The 23,369-nt window shown below is 32.9% G+C and overlaps 1 protein-coding gene across 2 annotated transcripts in view; it reads right to left on the bottom strand.

Moving 5' to 3' along the window:
• LOC131666766 (dystonin) overlaps window positions 1-23,369 on the bottom strand; it is a 540,494-nt gene that overhangs the window by 453,336 nt on the left and 63,789 nt on the right. For both annotated transcript variants that reach the window (XM_058939663.1, XM_058939671.1), the window contains exon 3: window positions 13,210-13,271. In XM_058939663.1, coding sequence (XP_058795646.1) covers window positions 13,210-13,271 — 62 coding nt within the window. The remainder of the gene's footprint in view (window positions 1-13,209; window positions 13,272-23,369) is intronic.

The raw sequence follows: 23,369 nt of genomic DNA, 5'->3' as shown, positions 1-23,369 counted from the left end.
AAGAAAAGCAAAGTCATAGCTGTCGTGAGCTTAATATTATTGCGTTTGAGGTTATGGGCTCACGGCGTACTTGCGATTAGCCAAGTAGGGCCTTAACTATCGCGGGTTTGATGTTATTGCGTCTGAAGCAATAGGGTTAATGTGTAATTAAGATTGGATGAATAGAGCCTTATTTGTCGTGGGTTTGATGTTTATAGTTTGAGGTTATGGAGTGACTGCATACCTGGGGTTTAAGCAGCAAAGAACTACCTACCGTGGATTCAACGTTATCTATTCATAGTTGAAGAGATACTACGTACTTTGAACGTGGTTTGAACGAGCAGAGCACTTCATATGGTGGGTCCCTATTTGTCATCATCTATTTCATGAACTTGTTCTAATCAATGAATACAAATAATGAACGAAATATTACTTTTTTTTTATATAACGGTTATAGATAAAATTGATATAATTTTTCATGTTTCAATTGTCGATATCTCCGAGTGAAAAAGTTCGAATCATAATTATAAATAATGAAATGCAAAGCTCAAAGTTTGCTCTTTCCAACAGTTTTTATAGATTTTGAAAATAATCAGAAACTACGAAGTTATCAGAGCTCAAAAACACGGAAAAACAGTGTTTTTTGACCTTTTAGGTTAGAATATCTCGGAATCCTGACGTGATCGAGCAATTCTGATGCCGGATTTGGGTTTAGTGGATCAAAAACTTTCTGGAAAGTATAGCCTGCTTTTTGGGTTTGAAATTTGTTGACCTGTGTAATCCAATCACGATGATTTTCGTCTATAGCAATAATTTCAAATCTAATAAAGTAACAGGTTTTTGGACATTTAATTATATATAGGTAATATAGAGAGTGCAATAAATAAGTTGTTTTTTTTTTTGAAATAAAGAGAATGTAAGCAGCATCTAACAATTTTATTTAGATTGTTTTTTAACATAATTTTAACATTATATACGAGGAGGATTACTTTCAAGGAGATAAAATAGATATTCACGAATAAATAAATAATTTTTCAAAACATACAAAATTCGCGATACTTTTTGAACAGACTTCGTATATCTTAATCAATCAGGTCACGAATAAAATGCTTCAACATGCTTCTATCATTTTTTTATAAGGAAAATACATATTCAGTTTCATATGCTTGAATCAAATCACAACTATTTATAGGCGAAATTAGAAATTCAAAAATATACCACATACATCAAACAATTCTATACTTTAACATACTAACATCCGTTGATATTAATTGGTAAATAAAAATTCAATTAAAATTATATTTATAGATTTAGTTGTGATTTCAAATTTAATAACGTAACAGATTTTTAGGTATTTCAAATTAATTAATTAATTTAATTAATTTAAAATTTCATTCAACTTAATTAATTTAATTAATTAAAAATTTAATTCCAGGAAAATTTTTCAAGAAATTATGCTACACCATATTAGCCAAAGTAACTTCACAGTATTTCATGTAAAAAATTATTTATGATTCTCTTTATTACTGATTACATTTATTCGAAGCTAAACTTAATAACATAAATATTCAATAAATTTATGTGTCTTCAGAATGAATGTAATTTAAGTGCTTTAGGATTATTCTACCATATTATTTTAAGTATAGGTCGTCAGGTAAATATGGATTTTATTCTTCTTCTGATGTCTACGAATTCTTTTTTTTCTCCATTCAATTAATCGACAATAACTTGAGCCATCTATTAGCACCGATTTGCTACTTTTCCTACCAATTTTCTTACATATCTATAATTGTCGTTACAGACAGTAATCCACGTAACCAGAACTCAGCCAATCAAATCACGAATAACCTGACTTCGCTTCTAGATTTATCTCTTTTTTATTAAAGGAATTTCCAGGAGTAATTTGCAGCTTTAAATTTGTATCTGAGATAAATTTCTAAATACGAGGTGTGATCAAAAAGTAACGAGAATTATTTTTTTTCGCGGGTTTGGAAAATCCGATCGTCAAATTTTTTTTTTATTATATTGGTACACACGCCCCTGAAGTATGATAAAATTTTCAGCTGGTTTCATTGTTTACTTTTTACGTGGCAGCCGCTAAGGTTAGAGGTGTTTTTGAAAGCTCGGCGAATTTTGTTTGTTAAAAAAATGGATCAAAGAACCTGTATTAAATTTTGCGTAAAAAATGAAATAAAGTGTAACAAAGTGTGTGAAATGTTAATAAAGGCCTATGTTGATTCTACTATGAGTAAACCAAGGACTTATGAGTGGTATAAACGATTCTCAGATGGTCGTGAAAGCGTCGAAGATGATGATCGTTCTGGCCGCCCTAACATTTCAATTAACGAGGATAACGTCAAAAAGGTTAAACAAATGATTCTAGAAGATCGGCGAATCACTATCAGAGAAGTCAGTGATGATACTGGTATTTCATTTGGATCGTGTCAAGCAATTTTCAGGGAAGTTTTAGGCATGACACGTGTAGCAGCCAAATTCGTCCCAAAACTGTTAAATTTTGATCAAAAACAAACTCGCGTAGAAATCTCCAAAGAATGTGTGAATGCAGCCAATAACGATTCAGAATTTATGAATTGCATTATAACTGGTGACGAAACATGGGTTTATGGGTATGACGTTGAAACCAAGGCGCAATCATCGCAATGGAAGCTACCTGGTGAGCCAAGACCAAAAAAAATTCGCCAAGTTTGATCAAAAGTGAAGGTTCTTCTCACTGTCTTCTTTGATTCGAACGGTATAGTACATCATGAATTCCTACCAGAAGGTCGCACTGTCAATAAGGAATACTATTTAGAGGTTATGCGCCGTTTACGTGAAGCGATTCGACAAAAACGACCGATTTTGTGGCAAAACAATTCGTGGAAACTGCATCACGATAACGCTCCCGCTCATAACACGTTAGTTGTGCGTGAATTTTTGGCAAAAAAAAATACTGTTGTGTTACCTCAGGCACCACATTCACCGGATATGGCTCCCGGTGACTTCTTTTTATTCCCAAGATTAAAAAAACGTTGAAAGGACAACGTTTTGACACCATTGATGAGATAAAAGAGAAATCGCTGGAGGAGCTAAGAGCTGTATCAAAAAGTGAGCTTGAAAAGTGCTTTGAAGATTGGATAAAGCTTTGGAAAAAATGTATTATATCTGGGGGGGATTACTTTGAAGGGGACAAATTCGATATTGATGAATAAATAAATAGTTTTTCAGAAAAAAAATAATTCTCGTTACTTTTTGATCACACCTCGTATGTTTGATACTTAACTTGAAGAAGGTATATTTTTAGGACCTGATATGCAAATGCTCATGGATGACGACAAATTTGTATCAATTATGACGCTCAACGAAAAAAATGCTTGGATAAGTATCACAAGTGTTTTAGAAAATTTTCGTAGCGACAATAAAAACCTCATGTATAAAACCATGTTGACGAATTTTAAGAAATTAGGCTGCTTAATGAGTTTGAAACTACATTTGGATTACTTTCCTAAAAATGTAGAAACGCTGAACGAATAAATTGGTGAAAGATTCTATCAAGACTTTAAATAAGATGAAAAACATTATTAAGGTAGGTAGAACGAAAAAATGTTGGTTGATTATTGCTGGTCACTACATAGACATCATACATCCACTAAACATAAGCTAATATTTCATAAGCATTCATTTGAAGAAAAATGAGAACGATGTTATAAAAAGTCAAAAACGAAGCCAATCTAAGATTAGCGATTCTCAAAATATATACATAAAAAATAACCTGTCGTGCAGATTTATCTACTGTGGGTTTAAAATTTGTAGCACCTACAACATAATAATAAACTACGAAACTGTATTCAGTCAATCAGATAACAAATAATATGACTTCAATAAACAAAATTACCTTATCTGACTGTTATCTCAAAAATGTTTAATATGAGCATGGTGTATACAATTAGTTGAAATAATAATTTTCAATTAACGATATCTTGACGAAAAATGATTAGTTCTGTGACGGTCTTATCTATGAGCTAGTTTATTATGTCACTGAATCGCCGCAACCTGTCAAACGCATCTATCTGTTTACACAAATTAGCACCTTAAACGGCGCCACCTCACCGATTATTCGATTGTCTTAGTACAAGAGTATAATTTCATAACCAAATAAAGAGCAAGACTTTTCCTTTCCTATAATTCGAGCTCAACTTATAGAACATCTCGCGCTATAAGAAACTTGGGCCGAATTATATCCTCTCCAAGAAAGACTTTAGCTTTACTTATGGGACAATTCGCACCATAAGAAACTAGGGCATAGTCTAACTTTCCTTATTCATATTCGCATATATTTGATTTATCAATTTATTTTATTAACAATTAGAGTAACTTTACTAGAAACGAATTCTTACTCATTAACGCAACTAGATACGAGAGTACGAATTATTATTTATAAGTGATACGAACATCACAGTTTTTTCATTCGAAAAAGATCTTTAAAAGGTAAGGATTCTATTTTATAATCATTTTATTGGTTTCTAAAAAAAATAATTGTTCCACTTATGTAACCTTGTAAAGTGTTAAAAACTGTGTTTGTTTTATACTTTAAGGTTAGAATATCTTGAAAATCTAGGATAATGGAACAATTTTGAAGCCAAATTCGGAATCAGCGAATCAAAAGCCTTTGGGGACATATTATGCTTTTTGTTTTTTTCTCCCTATCGGCCTGTAGAATTATCTACAAAATAAAATAAATGACCTTGATACAGTGAAAAATAACGGAGTTACATTAAGGCTCGATTTCATACGGCGAGTAATTCGCTGCGAATAGAGGTCACGTGGTACAGTAAATGTAGAAAAGATAGAAAACTGCGAATACTCGCTATTAGTTCGGTTTTTTTCAAGTAACAGCGAGTATTCGCTGAAAGTGAATAAAAGTGAATTGTTTATTTAACAATTTTTTTTTTAAAATGTATTCTGGTAATGAAAATACTGTAAGTATAATTAAAAAAGTAATAATATTATATAGTACAGTGATAATTTTACATAATTTTATTAAAAACTGTTTTGATTTTAACCTAACCTTTCTAATATAGTTTATAATATGCATGTCGTTTAACTTTATCTTTTCTTTATTACCCATAGTTGTATGACTGTGGTTTATGTAATGAGACGTTATTTTATGAAGAACTGTCTCAACACAAATGCATGTTAGGACTTCGAAATATTTATTTAGATGAAGGAACAACAGTTTTTTATCCCCAAGCTTCAAGTAATCATTTTCTATTTCCTACATTGTATTAATGGTCATTATTGTTTATACTATAAAGTGAAATTTCAAATTTTTTAATCATTTATATATTTTAAACATTTTTATAGATGGGCAGATATTTTATTCATTTGATGACTTGACCACTTACAAAAATAGTTTAAAACAACAACATCAACAGCTTAAAGCCGTTCAAAGGGAAGTTGAAAGTTTTCAGCATACAAATCGAAGCAGTCAAAATCAAGTTGACAACGATCAATGTCCAGATTCAAGGAATCAAAATACATGTGAAAGTTACTCACAGAATAACTGCAATAATGGTTTGTTAGAGGAAGTTCTAATTGAGTTGGTAAAAGACCGAGCACCTATATGGAATTTTAAAGATTGCCTACCAAAAGAACGAACAAACGCAGCCAAAAATAAATTGTGGGAAGAGATAAAAGAAAATGTTAATAGTAGCACCAATGGTATGTATTTTATATTTGTTTATCATTATGTTAATGCATTTATTTTGTTTAAATTTTATAAAATTTTGTATTTAATGCATTTATTTTTTTAAATTTTATAAAATTGTATTAACAATTTTTTTTAGGTCAGTACACTACTTCTTTCTTAAAGAATAAATGGAAAAATTTGTATGATACTTATAAATCATACTTGGCAAAAGCGAAAACGACTAGTGGACAGTCTGCAAAATTTAAAAAACCTTGGAGATTCATGGAACCGATGAATTTTTTAAAAAATACTTTCGACTTAGGAATGAAACCGTAAGTTATGTTATATGTAAAAATATATATGAATTTTTATAATAATTATTAATATTTTTGGTATTTACAGGACTGTGAGTAATTTTAGTAAAGAGAGCGGTGAAGATGCTGGTGGGTCTGACACAGAGGAACTTAATTTTAGTCAAGATGAAACTCAACGTATCAGTAAGTGATAAATTAAAAAATTAATATATATTTATTGCAACGGTAGTCGATTCAATTAATCGAACCGTTCGCGATTCTGATTTTCGCGCGTTAGTTCTAAGTATTGAGAGAGAGAGGGGGCGCGCGATCTTTCAAATTAGCAGTTACGCTTCAGCTGTATTCGAACGAGCATCGCCGATTTGTATTTGAACAGTTTTTCTCGCCGACTAATAGTTTCTTGTCCTTAATAATTAAGTGCGTGAGTGCAACAACGAGACCTACGGATTGCAGCGTTTCGGTAACAGCAGATTTGCAGCTGATAGGCGGTACGAGGCAGCACAGCTGATAACCTAGGACCGGAGGCAGTTGATATTTTGCTGACATCAACAATTACGGCTGATCACCGTAATTGCACCGCAGGGTAGGTCCACCTCCCTTAATTATCGCGTGTCAAAATACATTTATTATTTTGTTCAACCGCGTTAGCGTTGATAATTTTGTATTCGCGCCGAGCGTTAGATCGCGCCAATTTTCGTATCTTCTCTCTCTCTCTCTCTCTTTCTCACCGAAAGTTATTTAATTGTAAATCCTGTTCGCGTGCGTCAGTCTTTCGTCCCGACAAAGAGTGTAGTAATTTTTATTAATAAAATCTATTAAAATTATTCGCCGATTTCGTCATATGATTTCTCCTGGTAGTTTAAACAATTGAAATAGGCTTAAGTTTTAATCCGATCATAGCTAGGGGATTAAGTGTATTAGGAGCAAAGTCGATTACACTTGAAACTCATCGTGTGTCACAAGGCACGTGACTTATGGTGAGTTCAACTCTGCTTGATCGAAGACAACCAAGTTAAGTCAGCTGACGTTAAGGCGAATACACGTATTAACATACGTGTTAACGGAGCGGCGGTTTGCTCTGCATCGTGGGAGTTTGCTCTTAAATAAATTTCTCATTTTTGCAGGTTTATCCCCCCGTTACATTATGTATATATATATATATATCTCCACGAGTACACAGTTGATCTTCTTTGCTCGGTGCTCATTCTTTTTTTTTTAGATTTTTTTAAATTGAAATGATAAAATTGCAGGGGAAAATAATTTTATTACATCAATTAATTAACAATCAAATATATTACCGTTGATTATTTTATATTTTAGGACCAAAAAGGAAAAAAGTATCTGGAGATAGTGCTTTTGAAAAAATTGCAGAAGCCCTTGCAACACCAATTCAACCTCCAAATATAGTGTTCCCAACACCACTTCCACCATCTCAGTCAGATAAATTAGATGAAATTAGTCATTTTTGTCAAACTATGTGTTTTAAGCTTAGAAAACTTGTGACTCTACTATGTTAGAAATTTATCAATTGTTATTTTCAAAAGAGTATGCTGAGACCGGTCACGCATAAGTTGTTTTCTCTTTTCGCATCTCGAGTCTTGTACTTGTAGCCGATACGTAAGTATTGAGTTCCAGGATTGAAAATTAAAGCTTGACCATTCAGTTGAAAATTCATAATACATTGAAATATTTATTTATAGAGCTGTCAATGTTTTTAAAAAAACAGTTCTTAAATTTATAAAAAAGAAATTACAAAATATTATCAATTGGCCAAGTTTTTATCCATTCTGTCAATGAAACTCAAACTTGCTTTGTAAGATTACGCGTCACGTTATAAACTAAAAATATTCAAAACCAAATTAATTAGATTTACCTCATTTATACTTTTATGTAATGTCTTTAATGTTTCAACATTTATTATTTAAACAATAATTATATTATTTACACGTTACATAATAACCATGTAATATAATAAAGTTCTTTTTCTGTAAATTTTGCATTTGTATTTTTTATTTATTCTATATATATATTGAAACTTAAAATAAAAAAATAGTTAAACTACTAACAATTTATTGTCAATTCCTCTCTAGAATATTTATATATTATTAAGTTTTAAGTTTAAATAAAAAAGTAAATTATTTAATTCATTTATTTATAGTCTATTAGAACTTAATGCTTGACGTTCACAGATATTCATCTTGCCAACCTAAAGCACCTTCGTTGTTAAAGTAACTTTTAAATGCTTCTCTTATTTCGATTGCATTTTTAGTACTATTATTGCTTCCAACTCTCGTTAATTCAGCTAATGTATTAAATTGATTTAACTCTAATCTCCAAGAACCTGGAATAAGAGAACCGTTACCATCTTCAGAGTCAACCATTGAAGATGTAATGTATTGCACGCTTTCTTCTCCTCTAATATCTGCACTTCTTAGCCAATTATGCCAGCAGAGTGACGCTTGAACAATCAACATAGTATTTTCCACACACATATTAATTGGTCTTCTGAAAATTCTCCATATGGAAGCCAAAATACCAAAAGAATTTTCTATTGTTCTTCTGGCTCTTCCTAATCGAAAATTAAATACTCGCTTTTCATAATCAACACTTTGTTTCCCTGGATATGGTCTCATTAAATAGGGCTTTAAAGGAAATGCTTCATCGCCAACTAGGCAGTATGGGAATTTTTCACCTGACTCGCATACTGAAGTAGGTGGTGGAAGATTCATCTCACCATTGCTGAATTTGGTACCCATTTCAGATTCACTAAAAACACCTCCATCACTTCTTCTGCCATAAGCTCCTATGTCTACAAATGTAAACATATAATTGGCATCACAAATGGCAAGAAGGACAATACTAAAGCTTCCTTTATAGTTATAATAACATGAACCAGATAATGATGGACACTGAATAAAAGTAAACATTTATTGTATTTACATATAAAATACTACTGCCTGGCATTTTATAAGAAATACTTAAGACAATTTAGGATACACACTTGAACAACTACATGCTTGCCGTCGATTGCACCAATACAATTAGGAAAATTCCATCTACGATAAAAACCGTCAGCTTTTTTCTTCCAATCTTCATGACTTAACTCTGCTTTTAAAACTATTGGTTGTAAATTTTTCCAGATTGCTTTGCAAGTTTCAGAAATAATACTAGATGCAGTTGTCACACCTACTAAAAACTGATAGGACATGGAGTGAACAGAATCTCCAGAAGCAAGACATCTAAAAATAATAGTTGTTCAAAATGATTTTAGAAAAAAAGAGTTAATAAATTAATAAATAGTTACACATTTTTCACCTGATAGTTAACGTAAGACGCTCAGCAACACCAATTGGTTCTTTTATAACATATTGTTTCGCAATATCAAAACTAACTAACAATAATAAACTTTCTAATTGCGTAGCTGACATTCTGAAATAGTTATGAAATCTTAAATCTTCTAATACAAGATAAGGCAGTACTGCTGCATAAAATCCACTGGTTTTTCTCCTTTTAAAAATTGGAGCGACAACGTATTTCTTTTCAGAATATTTTCTTTTTCTTGTACTGTGTAAATGTACAGATACTGCAGCTGCTGCTAATTTCCATTTTCTACACAGTTCCTGATAATTATAAATTGCATAAATTGTAAAAATAGATTGAACTAACAAATTATTATAGTCAATTTGTTGATTTTCCATTTTCTTTACACAATTATGGAAAACTAAACACATTAGTAACGACAAACATTTTTACTCGCGTCATAAGCAGCGAACACTCGCTGTTTATTAGCGAGTATTCGCTTACTCGCCATTCGCTATTCGCCAGCGAATTATTCGCTTCATGAAAACAAGCCTTTACTGGTAAAAGTTTTTGCCCACCCAAACACAAAATTATTAAAATTTCTAAGTTTTATATTATAGTTGGAAATCAACTTACAGAGCCTAGGGGGGGTTCATTTGAAAGATCTTTTCAAATTCTTTCAAAATGTATACTTCAAAATCACTTTAAATAATTTTCCCTTCATCCTATCATAAAAAAAATTGTCTTTTTAAAAATTTGTTGCTCATCTTCAAGTATTTGCCATTTTCAAAAAAAAAAAAAAAAATCACAGAAAAATGGACAAAATAAAGCATTTCATAGCTTTTTTCAAGTACTTTCGGAATTGCTGCTGCGAAATTTTTTTTATTCAAATTCAGCGATTTTATAAGCATTTTATTCCAAAACAACGTTCAATTGACTCTCCGTATCTTTGAACATTCGAATGATACGAAAATGTTTATTGAAAGAATATGCTTTATTTTGTACAGAAAAAACGTAGAAATTTTTTAAGAATTAAAAAAATATTTGTCTATTTTTTAACTAACATTTTGATGTGTCGCGAAGATGCACTGTGTCGACAGGCTATAATTTCGTTTTTTTTAATCTTAATTAATTAATAGAAATCAATATTAAGAACAGAATGAGAACCTTCAAGATATACAGGGTGGACCATTTTAATCGAAGCACCCAGAAATCTTTTTCCAGGTAAGGATGCGTGAAACATGTTACAGACAAAAGTTGCTGGACTCCGAGGGGGACATAATCGGGTGACCTTGACTCTGACCTTGAGGGTCATTTTCAAGGTCATCCGAAGGTCAACTTTGTTTTTTTAAATAGAAACCCCCATTTTTGACCTCGGATTTAGAAATTCTACGTTCGGATGACCTATTATACGTGGGGTCTGGGTGACCACCAAGGTCGCCCCCAACATCACGTAAAGTTCAATGTTTTTTTTTTCTTAATCTTTCCACCTAACTAACCTAAGATCGGTATGGTTTAGAGAAAAATGATGTAGACAAAAGTTATTGCGTTTTGAGAGGGGCATCTTGTGGTGACCTTAACTTCGACCTTGAGGGTCATTTTCAAGGTCATTTGAAGGTCAAATTTGTTTCTACTTTTCTATTAGTAGTAACAGTAGTAGTAATTTCTACAATACTTGTTTTGGGACTGTCTGTACACTAAAGTGTACAGTACACAAATTGATCTTATTTATCATGAAAAAATTATCATATTTATTATCTTTTTTATTAATAATTAATCAGGAATCACAAAGCATTGTGAAGAAATCTTAATAATTACAAAAAATGTCGTTTCAAAATATGGTTCAAGATATGGTTAAAGTTTCAAACGATTTTCAATTGTAGATCACTTTCTGAGGGTACTCCCTTAAGGGATTGCTCCCACGACTTACAGGTCCCTCGCTTCGACGTACCTGGGCACGTATTTCCATTGCGTTTCGGTCATCCCCGCTCACGCTGGTGGGTATCCGACATTCGAAAAGTTGTTTCCCGATTTTCGCCCCAATTTCGGATTTCGTTTTCTATGGAAAGGCTTTTATGACTCGCTGATACTGATCTCTGTTCTTTCGTTCAATATTCGTTGACTTTGGGTTAGGGATGGGGTCTCGCCTAGCCGACAAGGCGACTCCCCAGGTAGTTTTCAGCATTCGTGCCAGTTATGCCACTCATTCGAATCAAGTTCCAAAATTTAGGCTTAAATCAGGCATTTAATTAACGTTCGAAATTAGCATTCAAATTATTATGTTGGCCATATGGCCTGCGTTCTCATAGAGGACCGTTGTGTGTTTTGCCTTCTATCTCCTTGCAGAGATAGTGTTTTTAGTCCACCACGTAAAGGTACACACATCCGCACTTGTGACTGCAAGTCTTCTTTCAAATACACTTCGGGTCGACTTGCATTTACTGCTTGTCGAGGGCAATCGGTGGCGCATTTTGTACATCAGCATTTGCATTTGCATATGCCCGTACAGTCTCGCGGCTGGCCATATGGTGCACTATGTGCATCATTTATGTTTTTGCTAAGCGGATCGTAATCGAACTTCCTGAGAGCGTCGTGATTGCAACCGCCAGGACCGTTACACAATGCGAGAACAAGTAATAATAACGTATGCTGAAAAATAGTATCAGCAGGATGGAGCGATACCTCACTTCGGTAGGAATGTGGGAGCATACCTAGACAACTAATTTACTGGCAAGTGAATCGGAAGGAAAGATGCAACAGAATGGCCTGCTAGATTACCCGATCTTAACCGTCTTGATTACTTTCTTTGGAGATATATTATAAGTAGCTTACAATACTCAACCACAAAACTTAGAAGAATTGCGAAACAGAATTTTGTAAAAAGCTGCTTTCATAGATAGAAACATGATTTATGGAGCCTTCTACGAACGAATATCTACATACCAAGGTATTCAAGGATTACAGTTTCAACATATGAAATGAATTTCAGTGAATCGTAAGAGGCAAGGAGTCTCACGGTAAATAAATAAGAAGCGTGAGAGGCATTGAGAAGATCCTCAGAAGAAACACAGAACTTACTACATCTACGCCTCTATTCCTGGAAATCGCAAAAAGTAAATAAATTAAAGAAATGACTTTATCGAGTAAGGAAACATTTAAAAGTGATATTTTCCCTTTTTCCAATTGCCGATATTAGAACAGGAAGTTCCTGTCTGAAAAAAGAAAGTTGACCTTGAAATAACCTTGAAGGTCATTCTCAAGTTCAAAATAAATGTCACCATCAGATACCTCGTTAAAAATTACTAAAGAAATGACCTTGACCATTGTCCAAAATGTCTTATCTGACAAAACGCAGGCCCATACGGATTACTTTTTTGACTTTTTCAGATATTATCAGTTGTTTCCAACTTGATTCAAAATCAAGAATATTAGCAGTAACCCCATGAAATTTATGACTATGTTCACACATATAAATATTAATAGGCGCATATAGACGCATATATAAGTATAGCACGCATTTGACAATCTCGACTTAGCCTCGATCGTCAATTTGAACGTGCTCTAGCCTTGTCAATTTTCACCCATGGTGTGTATATTATATTTTTTATTCAGTGAGGCCCAAATGAACATGTTACTAACCGAAATGCAGTCAGAAAATACTACTTATGGGCCGCTGGGCAATAATAGTGCATTATGGACGCAGTGTATAATGTTGCCGACCGAGCGAAGTAAGTAATGTAATACATTCCGTAATTTAAGTTTTTTACGTTGGCTTATATAAACAGTTCTAATAAAAATATCGTGATGAATATTTTTCTTTGTGACATAGTACTTGGAATTAACTTTAATTTTTATATATCAAAATACCATGACGAAGTTAATAATTATGATTAGCCAACTGTATTTCTGAATAGTTTTGACGCTTCTTACCTTTTTCAAATGTTTGTTCACCCATTTTGTAAAAGTTTTCTTCTGTATAGCATCTCTTTCATCTGAAAAGGAAACAAAAATAGAGTAGGTTAACATAGTTCTAAGAAAGCAGTAGTCATTAAATGTCAATTCAAATGTGCTTCCAACTATCTAAATGGTTGCTATTTTTGCTAATTGAAAATATACTTAATTTTCTATTTTATTAACTGTAACAATAGTCCGCTAAAAGCCTTATTTCAACATATTTTATGAAAACTAGACATTTTTTATGAGTAGCAATTAAATTACTGCATGGTTACTTAAAAATAACCATTAATATTAAAATTCGGTTCAATTTAATATAGACTTAAACATTTTTCAATAACAGAACACTTCGTAACACAAAATGCTGAAAAGATTATTGAAAAATAATTTGTATAAATATTTTACAATAAATATACAGGGTATTTCAAAAGTTCCGCGACACCGAATAACTTGTAAAGTACATTATTTTTTTAAAGGGTTAAGCTGCAAACTTTAGTGATTTTCAACGAGAAATTCTATGGTGAGCTTTATTTTGATCTTGACAATGACTTTCAAGGTAATTTCAAGGTCAACTTTATTTTTTAATGGAAACCTCTCTTTTTGACTCCCGAAATATAAAGAACAGAAAATTTTACGTTCAAATACGTATTAAAATCTTAGGTCAAGGTGGTCTCTACAGGTCAAATTAAGATCAAATGTATGCAAACAGATGAATCCCTGAAAATAATGCAGGATTACTTTTAGAAATAAATCCTTAAGATTAGTCTATTAATAATTTTCGATGAGGAAGTCAATGGTGGCTTTTGCTTTGATCTTGAACCTCACTTTTGAAGTCATTTCAAGGTCAATACGTATTAAAGTCCAAGATGAAGGTAACCTTTAGAGGTCGAATGTAAGTCATTAAGGTTAGACCACGGTAAGAACAATGAGAGTATCGTACAGAGAGTCAGCTACTTGATATGCTAAAAAATTACTGGATATACTTTCTAGGTAGTTTACAGGATCGTTAATTACTAATCTTATTTCCAATAAAATATCTTTAACGACGTCAACCAAATAACAAATAAACTAGCGATGTATTGATATTTACTTTTAGCGTTTTCTAGAAACAACAACGTGGACGTAGGAAATGATTCTTTGAGGTGCTTAATTAGCGTGAATCCCCTTGCCTCTTATGTTTCGAAGTCCTTATTTAGCGTGAGTGCCCTTACTTTTCACGTTTGGAGTGCTTCATTAAAGTGAGTCCTTTTGCTACTTACATCATAGGCGTTTGGTAGAACGTACCAAATTTTCATCATAAATGTTCAAAATTTCTCCATTCACTGATCGATAATGACCCATCCGAATGAAGAAACTATGACAGCATATTGAGCAATTTCAGTTGGAATTATAGCACATTCATCAATTATTCTTTGTTACATTTCTGCTAACTCTTGAGTTTTAGTTTGTAACGGGGTGTGAATTCCGTTTTAATTTCTTTGTCTCGCCCGATGCGCAATCGTACCGGAATGCGCGCGGCGAGATCGAAATAGTCAATTTTGCTAGCTAACCGAGGAACAGGAGAGGACGGGTGTCAGTCAACCAACTTACTAATAGCAATGACAACAGTAAATTAATGTTTCAATCATACATGGACTAGTTTATTCATCATGTAATCTACAATGCATTTGGCCCGCGTATTTACGCTTATACGGTGTGCACGACAATCTTATGTATCGTCAATTCGTTTACAATCGATCGATAGAGTTATTCGCTTGCATGCTCACTCGCTACCGATTTTCTTGTATTCGCAGATGTGAGGGGAGAGCTAAGATGTTACGCGCGGTCTCTTATCGAAAACAATAACGTGAAGCTGGTCAGCTTACCTTATGCGATTAGTCGCGCTGTCAAGGGGAGCAGTTCTACGTCGTCTTTTAGCGTGAGGCTCAGGTTGCCACTTTTCCATTTTGAAGACGAGGCCTTTTTGTTCAACTCGCTGCTTTTGTCGGATCAGCTCGTTGAATTCGCCGCCGGCCTACGATGGCGTGTTCGCTGGGCTGACGCGATAACAGCAACAACAAAAACTATCGACAGTCTAGTAGTCGCACTCCTTGCGACGTGCACACTCACGCACGCTATAGCCGATGCTAGAGGCACTCCTGGGTTCGAACACGCTATTCGCGATTTTCGGGTAGCTGCACAACTCTAGCGTTAGTGCTCCTGGACTCCTGCACGTTGTTACCGGTGTCAAAGGCGCTCTCCCACTGGTCCTTTTCTCTTCGCACGCGTTCCTTCCCATTTCGGACCGAGTTCCCGTTTTCGACTTACCCGGGCCGGTAGGTGCTGCCCTCGCAGGCAGCCACGCGATCGAGATGGTAGCGCAAACCGGACATTTACCGTCACAAGCTTTAGAAACTCAATCTTTTAGGCAACCCTTAAAAAAGTAATCCAGGTGTTGAGTCTGATTACTTAGTTGGCCATTGAATTATACCTCTCAGGTTTCAACCGATTTCAATTTTGATGATTACCACACGCGATATTCTTTTGAAATCTTCATAGAGAAAGTATCTATAATGAGAAAATAGAGTTCTTGAAATCTGAGATATAGCTGTTTTTATTCACATACTTGTCATTTATGTAGAATTTTTTTTACTATTTTAATATAATAAATGATTACCATAAAATAAAATAAGATAAATTTTATCTACCAATAATTAAGTTATTATTAACGATATCTCAAATAGCGAGATCATGAAACTTATTAAGATCATTATGCTTGTCACGTAGAAAATTGAAGAATGATTAATTTGTCTTGCGAAGAAAAGAATAAATGACAACTATACGGTGTGAGATGAAAAGAGGAGATTGAATTAGTTATAAGCTATAAATCATTAGATATTAGATTATCAACATCGATATGTATAACATATTGTGTAAAACCCTACAAACTAACTATAGAAATTAAAAACTAACTGTTAAAAATTAATTAATTAAATTAATTATAAATTAGCCAACGATAAAAGCTATAAATAAGTAATCAATGATTTTTTGTAACGAATTAAAATACAGGGCAAACTGTCAAAAGCAAGCGTAAAATATTACATTAATTTATATTAATAATTAAAAATCTTGCAAATTTCAAAATATATTTATAATTCAAATTCTATTGTTTAAAATGAAAAACGAAAGTCGTCAATATGTTTTACAAGTTAAAAGCAATTTTTTGATATAAATTAAACCTATAATTTTATTGTAAACTTTGCGATGATCACAAGTCAAATTTTACCTATAAATAACTTTTTATGGCGATTTTTAAAAGTGAAGTGTAATATATAGCGTAATTGGCTTTGCATTAATAAATGAATGAAGTTTGCGTCAAAATGAAAAATATTGTATAAGCACAAATAGTATAAATAGGCATTTTAGTGTAATATGTTCGCGAATTCTGGGTATAAATACGGGCTCTTGAGTGGTCCAAAGCATGACATCTACTCCTACCTTTCCACGCATAGGATGCCCTAGATGGTAATAAATAAACTTTCGACTAATCTCAAAGAGTGACCACAAATTTAGCCCGGCTTTTCGACTTCGCTAGAGATTTATAGAAAAATGATGAAAATATGCGGTCGGGAGCAAATTACTCGTCATGAAAAATAAAGATAAGATTAATTGTTCGTTTATCGAAAATTTTCGAAAATCACCCCTGTTTAGGGCTTGGAAATACCCAAAAAATGAAATATTTAAATAGCATCAGTAAAAATATAAATAATATCAATCACATATTTTTTTATGCAGTTAATATTAAAAAGTCTTAAAGATATAAATATATTATTGATGGAATCTTTCAGTGTTTAAAAATTCACGCTTACAGCTTTTTAGAGGCAAAAATTGAAACATTGTTTAAAAAACTGACAAAAATATTTAGATGTTTTAGATCGTAAGAATTCGAGAGAAAATAACTTGCTGTTGATATTTATGAAAAAACAACCCCCACGCTCAAGGGTGAAACGACCCTTAATCATCAGAAATTGAGATATTTTCATGCAAATCAAAAGAAATACTTCAATTTCCTTTTTTTTCCTACAGAGAGGTAGACTTCATTCAATCTAGATATTTCAAATTATTTTTTATAAAATCAACCCTTCAGAAAGGATAAAAGCAACCCCTTACAATGATTAGATCCATACAAATTCATAAAAGTAAAAAAAAAATGATACGGACGGATTATCTGAAAGAAATTATGGAAACAGCACTCAACTTCAATATTTGTGAAAAAACTAGCCCTCTAAAGAAGGGAGAATCTACCCCTAAACGTGATAAGTTACGACACTATAGTTGAAAACTGAGAAATATTCAATTTCTCTTCTTTCAGATTTCAGAGAATGAAACTAAATAAACCTATATATTTCACATTATATTTTTTAAAAACTACTCTTCTGGAGGGTGAAATCACCCCCTAAATATTATTAGATCCATCATTATTCTTAAATATTAAATGAAAAAGTATTTGTGATTTTACACGATAAAAATAAGTTTAGTCGATTTTTAGTCATTTCTTTCTAAAGAGATGTCTAGAACTCAAAATTCCTGGTAAGTGGTGCATGGTACTAATTGATCAACCCGTAATTGATTTGTTTTATTTTTATTTATATATTGAGCTATGATTTTTTTCCGTGGTTACTTATTCGCCACTTTATTTTGTGATACATTTTATGAATGGTACCAGTTGTGTATGGTAGGATTTTGCTGTCTTGAATATATTACGGTGTTTGAATTTTTTGACTGTCCTTTTGATGATGATTGGCTATTTCGCCACTGTAAAAGTCTCTTTGAGAGCTCTTTTTCCATTCACTTTTTTAGATCTTTTTGGAGAAAAATATTTGGCTTTTTTGTTTGCGTGTAAGAATTACTTCTTCATTTAAAGTTTTTGAAACAATTCTCAAATTGAATTGAATGGTATTTGAACCGTGCCTTATGTTAATTGTTAAGGTTGCAATGTACGAAAAAGATCAAAACACGATCATTTCTTTTCTCTGGATTCTATAAACAATCCACTGATAGTTATTAATATCTTGAGATTAACATACAATGCAAAGAAAAGAAAATTAGATAGGATATTTGAAATTCCAATTAACAGCATAATCTGCAAATCGTGCTTTAATATAAGCAAAGAGCTTCATGTTCAAGTAAACTATGACACTACTCTAGACTTGTTAATTTACAGACATGGACTGAATTCGCACTCGTGACGTATATTTAGCTGCAAAACTGTAGAAAACTTGATCTCAGTTCTTAGTAAATTGCGCCAAATATTACTTATGATCTATAAGTTTTTTGCTAAGTATAATTCCCGTATATGTGCAGTTCATACAGAGACAGAAAATTATTGACCTCTGGTAAAACGAACAGTGGACGAAGTTAGTTGTAAGGATCACAAAAAAATTAGTGAACTCTTGTTTAAATATTATCACAAAGAAAAACCATCTTTGATTTAGATGATATGAATTTGATCGAAAACGACACATTTAAAAATTAGTTTGGGTACAAAAAAGATGAGTTTGATCCGATACGCCACTACCTTGAGTCATGCAATCCAAGGGACCTAGGTATTTTTCTCTGCAAAATACGTTCTGCGCTATCTGGCGAAAAACTTTCTTTTCTTTTTGGGTATTGTTCTCGAACAATAAGTAATTGTATGAAAATAGTTAGCGAAGATTTACGTGAGAATTTAATACCAAAATTTATAAATGGTTCTGACCATACTAAATTACTAGCTAATAACATTCCTATGACTAGAACATTATTTGATGCTAAGGAAGATCAAGCTTGCTGTATATTTAACGCTACGTATCGCCTTTTACAAAAATCCAAGAATTTCGCAGGCCCAAAGATGCTTTGGAGTGAGTAAAAAAATGCTTAGTAAAACCGATGGTTGCATGTACTCCTAATGGATAAATAACGCATGTTTTAGGTCCTTATGATTCTAATCATAATAATGCTGTAATTCTAGGAGATTACTTTCAGTCATTTGAGACCACAATGAATATTTTAGAAGAGGATAATCTGATTTTCATTGGCAAAGGTTTCCGTGACGTGGTTCAATTCCTCGAAAATGAAAAAAAATTCAAAGTTCTCATTCCTGGTCTTGGTCAACTTGACACTGAAAAAGCTAAATTCGTCTCGATTTGTTACGAAAATCAGATGAGTCATTCAGCAAGTTTTTGGTAGACTAAAAAATAAGTTTAAATTCTTTGCAATTCCAGCTCATAATGCAGCATTATTTCATGATTATGCTTATCTGCACAGTGCATTTTCACTGTTGAATTTATTCCATAAAAGAATTTATAGCGACAAAGAGTTTTAAGGTATCGCAGAATATATAAAGCTAGATGAAATGCACCTAATAATTTAAAAAGAGCAGTTGAGGAATTCAACCTTAACAAGTAAGAGTCCCTTATGTCGAATTCCATTATACTAGCCTTGATAATGCAAATAACAATAGCCTTCTCCAATTTCCATTTCTAACCATGAAAGAATTACACAGGTATACCAATAATAGGTCATTTTCTGTATCACAAGTGAGCTATAGTATCCCCGAAGAATTTTGGTGAGTTAAATCCAAATCTGAACTCAGAATTGTTTCATCACGTCAGGTTTTTGAGATATTCTAACTTAAAAATGCGAAAAACACTATTTTTTTTGACACATTTGAGATTATGTAGCATTGTAAATAAAATTTTTCATAAAAGACTATTCAAAGCATCTTGAAGTATAAATCTTCCCTTTCAAATGTCGTTGAGTTTACCCAAATATTTTTTTCACCAAGATATCGCATTTTGAAATATTTATATTTATGAATTTTTCAAAATTCAAAAATCCATTTTCCCTTTGAAGCACACTCTTTTCTATTAGCTTTTTCTGTTCGTGATTTTGAAAAAGTGAAATTTTGATGGCAGATTCATATTTAGCGACCTTAAAAAATCCCAAGTTTCTATTCCTATAACACAATTTATAATTTGAAAAATTTTTCATTCAGCCATTTTGAATTTGCCTTCTTGTAGTTTGAAAAAAATGAAATTCTGTTGCAATTAGCATTCAGAGACCCCGAAAATTCTTGAGTAAAAATCTTGTATACCTGTGTTATATCTCATTAGCTTAGGCCCTTACCAAATTAATAACGCAACAAGCTACTACGCCGACCATAAGCACGAAGATATATTTCTTGTTCACAAGTTTGAACCAGGTTCAAGACATGCAACTGCACGATTAGACTATTCAAATTATGGAATTGCTGTTGAAAATCCTTTGTTAGTTAAGGCATATATGAATGCTGTTGAAAATCCTTTGTTAGTTAAGGCATATACGAGTATGAAATTACGATTCCATGGCGGTAAATACCATCACATCTTCGTCTTTAGATAATTTTTTAATCACATCGACAAAAACAAGACTGGAAAGGATGCGATAGTAGAATATTATTGCACTTCTGAAAACGGATCACGAACCGTTGGTTGCTGTAATCACATTATGACTATTATCGTATGGTTCCTAGACTGTGGCCAATATTATGCACTACATGTACCTAATGAAGATATCTGTAATGTGTCCTTAACTATTCAAAAAAAAGTAAATGATATTAACAAAGATTGATTTAGTTAAAATATTAAACAATTATAATCGTTAAATTCTGAACGCAACACCAACATCTCATGAGAAGTAAGGGGACTCACGCTCAAAAGGCAACCCGTCGTGAAAGGCAAGGAGACTCACACTCGAAAAACACCCCGTTTTGAGAGGCAAGGGAACTCACGCTCAAAAAGCACCCTGTCATGAAAGCCATGCACCATCTAGCGGGCATTTTGAGTTCTAGACATCTCTTTACAAAGAAATGACTAAAAAATGACTAAACTTATTTTCATCGTGCAAAATCACAAATACTTTTTCATTTAATATTTAAGAATATTGATGGATCCAACAATATTTAGGGGATGCTTTCAATCCTTCAGTAAGTAGTTTTCTTAACCCATTAAGGACGGGACGGACACTTTTTTTTGTCCAACTTCAAGCTACCACCAAGCCAATAATTTAATTGCAAAAAAATTCGTGAACCACCGTTTCCTATGTTTTTAAGTATGCTCTTTCCGATTATGACACTTAATTTTTTCTAAAATGAGTTTTTTTATGTAAAATTTGAAGATTAAAAAAAAAGCACTGATTTTTTCGAAAAAAAAATTTTTCTGATCGAAATTTGTTTGCCTTTCGATTTTTTTATGGGCTTAAAATTCATAAAAAAGGTGTCCATGATACCTTAACTAAAAAATATCGGCCCTACAAAAACCCAAATATATATATTTTTTAATAAATTTGCATAAATAAACAAAAATTTCATTTACTAACTTCACCGATTTTTATCTCGAAAACTATCGACTTTCATGAAAAGTTTATAAGAACAAAAAATGCTTAGAATCAGTCAAGGAACACGTCTGAATTTTTTTAGATTTTTGGGGACCATTTTTGGTTTTTTCGAAAATGGCCATTTTAAAACAAAAAAACACAAAAAAAACGAGGCTCTTGATTATGCGTTTACCTCCCCGTAGTAAGAGCTGGGCAATGGTAGTGTTATTAGCCGGCTAAAGAACGCTTTTTCAAACTTAGATAATTTTTTTCTCGAAAACTATCGACTTTCATGAAAAGTTTATAAGAACAAAAATTTTATCTTTTTTTTCCCACCGAATTTTAAGAAAATATCCGTAATATTAAATAGATTTTCATGAATTTTGTAAGTTATTATAATGCACATCTTTTTAGTGACCAAATAACCAATAAATAATTTTATATTAGAACAATAATGTATTTTATAATAAATCATAGAAGGTTTGGATTTTTCTAGTAATGAAGTTATTGTAATAATCACTATGTATCGTTAAAATTAACTAAGTTTAGTACGATTTTGTAGAAGTAATTATAAAATATAGCGTTACTCTTGCTCTTAAAAGTGGCACTCCGAGAGCCATCTCTGGAGAAAAGGGCCCAAGTTAAAAAGGGACCGCCCTTTCTCTCTCTGAAAATTCACGCCCACAGACCAATAAAGAAATCCTAGATATGATTAGAAAATTTCCCACCAATACAAAATTTGGCCGTTATCGCTTCATGGGCCTGAGGAAAAAGGATTTCCACCCAACCACCCACTGCTTATAAAAAGCTCGGTACAAGACTGGAGTAGAGTAGTGGAGTGAGTACCAGGAAGGGCCTAATAAGAAGTGACTACCAGTGAGTGAGTGCTGGAGGAAGCATCAGAGAAGAAAATTTCGAAGACAGCCAAAATTCAATCAAGAAGTCACCCAACTACATCCAGAATAGAGAGAAAGAGAGAGAAAGAGGTCAAAGAGCAGAGAGAGAGCGCAGCCATAATAACAAATAATTAAATAAAATAAAAGTAAGTAAAACCTTATATCTGGCTATCCTTTTCTTTCTTTAAGCAATCCGTTTTTTTGGAAATTCATTAAGCGTGAGTCTGGTGTATTCGTAATAACATTTGGTTATTACATTCCGCGCTAGCATACAGTTTTCTCAACGCAACAATATTGCTCGTCCCGGCTTATGTGTTACACGATAGCCAAATCAGAGCAACCCTGAGTTTACGCTTACTCCAAGCGTACCTGAGAGTGACCCCGACGTCACATAATTGTCAAATTTTTCATTGTGCCATTTTATTAACAAGTATGTTTAATAAATTTAGCAATGTATCCATCTTTTGCATTGGCTGTTCCATCATATGTTCGAGTTTATTATTTGTGTTTATTTCGGACTTTGGTGGCGGCTGCTCGAGTGCATGCACGTGGCTCGAGCGTCTCTCGACATTTGATAAAAGTTTATTGGCAATGTGAGTTTAGAAAATTGTAGGGACGATGTAGGAATACGTAAGAAGCTAAGAAGAATAGAGTGAGTAAAAAGTTTTCGGCTTAAATAAAAAGCTAAAGTGACAAAAAGGAGTTGGCCATCGGAGCGAGGTTTGGAGGTTAGAAGGCGACGAGAGAGGTGACGAAGGCATGGCAAATAAGCCGGCCGAAGCAAACGCAAGTGAGAACGGTAAATTAAATCCTGCTTTAAAACTCACGAGACCGACAATAAATACGAGACAAAGACAACTAACACTC

The sequence above is a fragment of the Phymastichus coffea genome, unplaced genomic scaffold, assembly GCF_024137745.1.
Source record: "Phymastichus coffea isolate CEN01 unplaced genomic scaffold, Cenicafe_Pcof_1.1 PCOF00004, whole genome shotgun sequence".
NCBI classification, from domain to species: domain Eukaryota; kingdom Metazoa; phylum Arthropoda; class Insecta; order Hymenoptera; family Eulophidae; genus Phymastichus; species Phymastichus coffea.
This window is presented reverse-complemented; position numbering and strand designations above follow the sequence as displayed.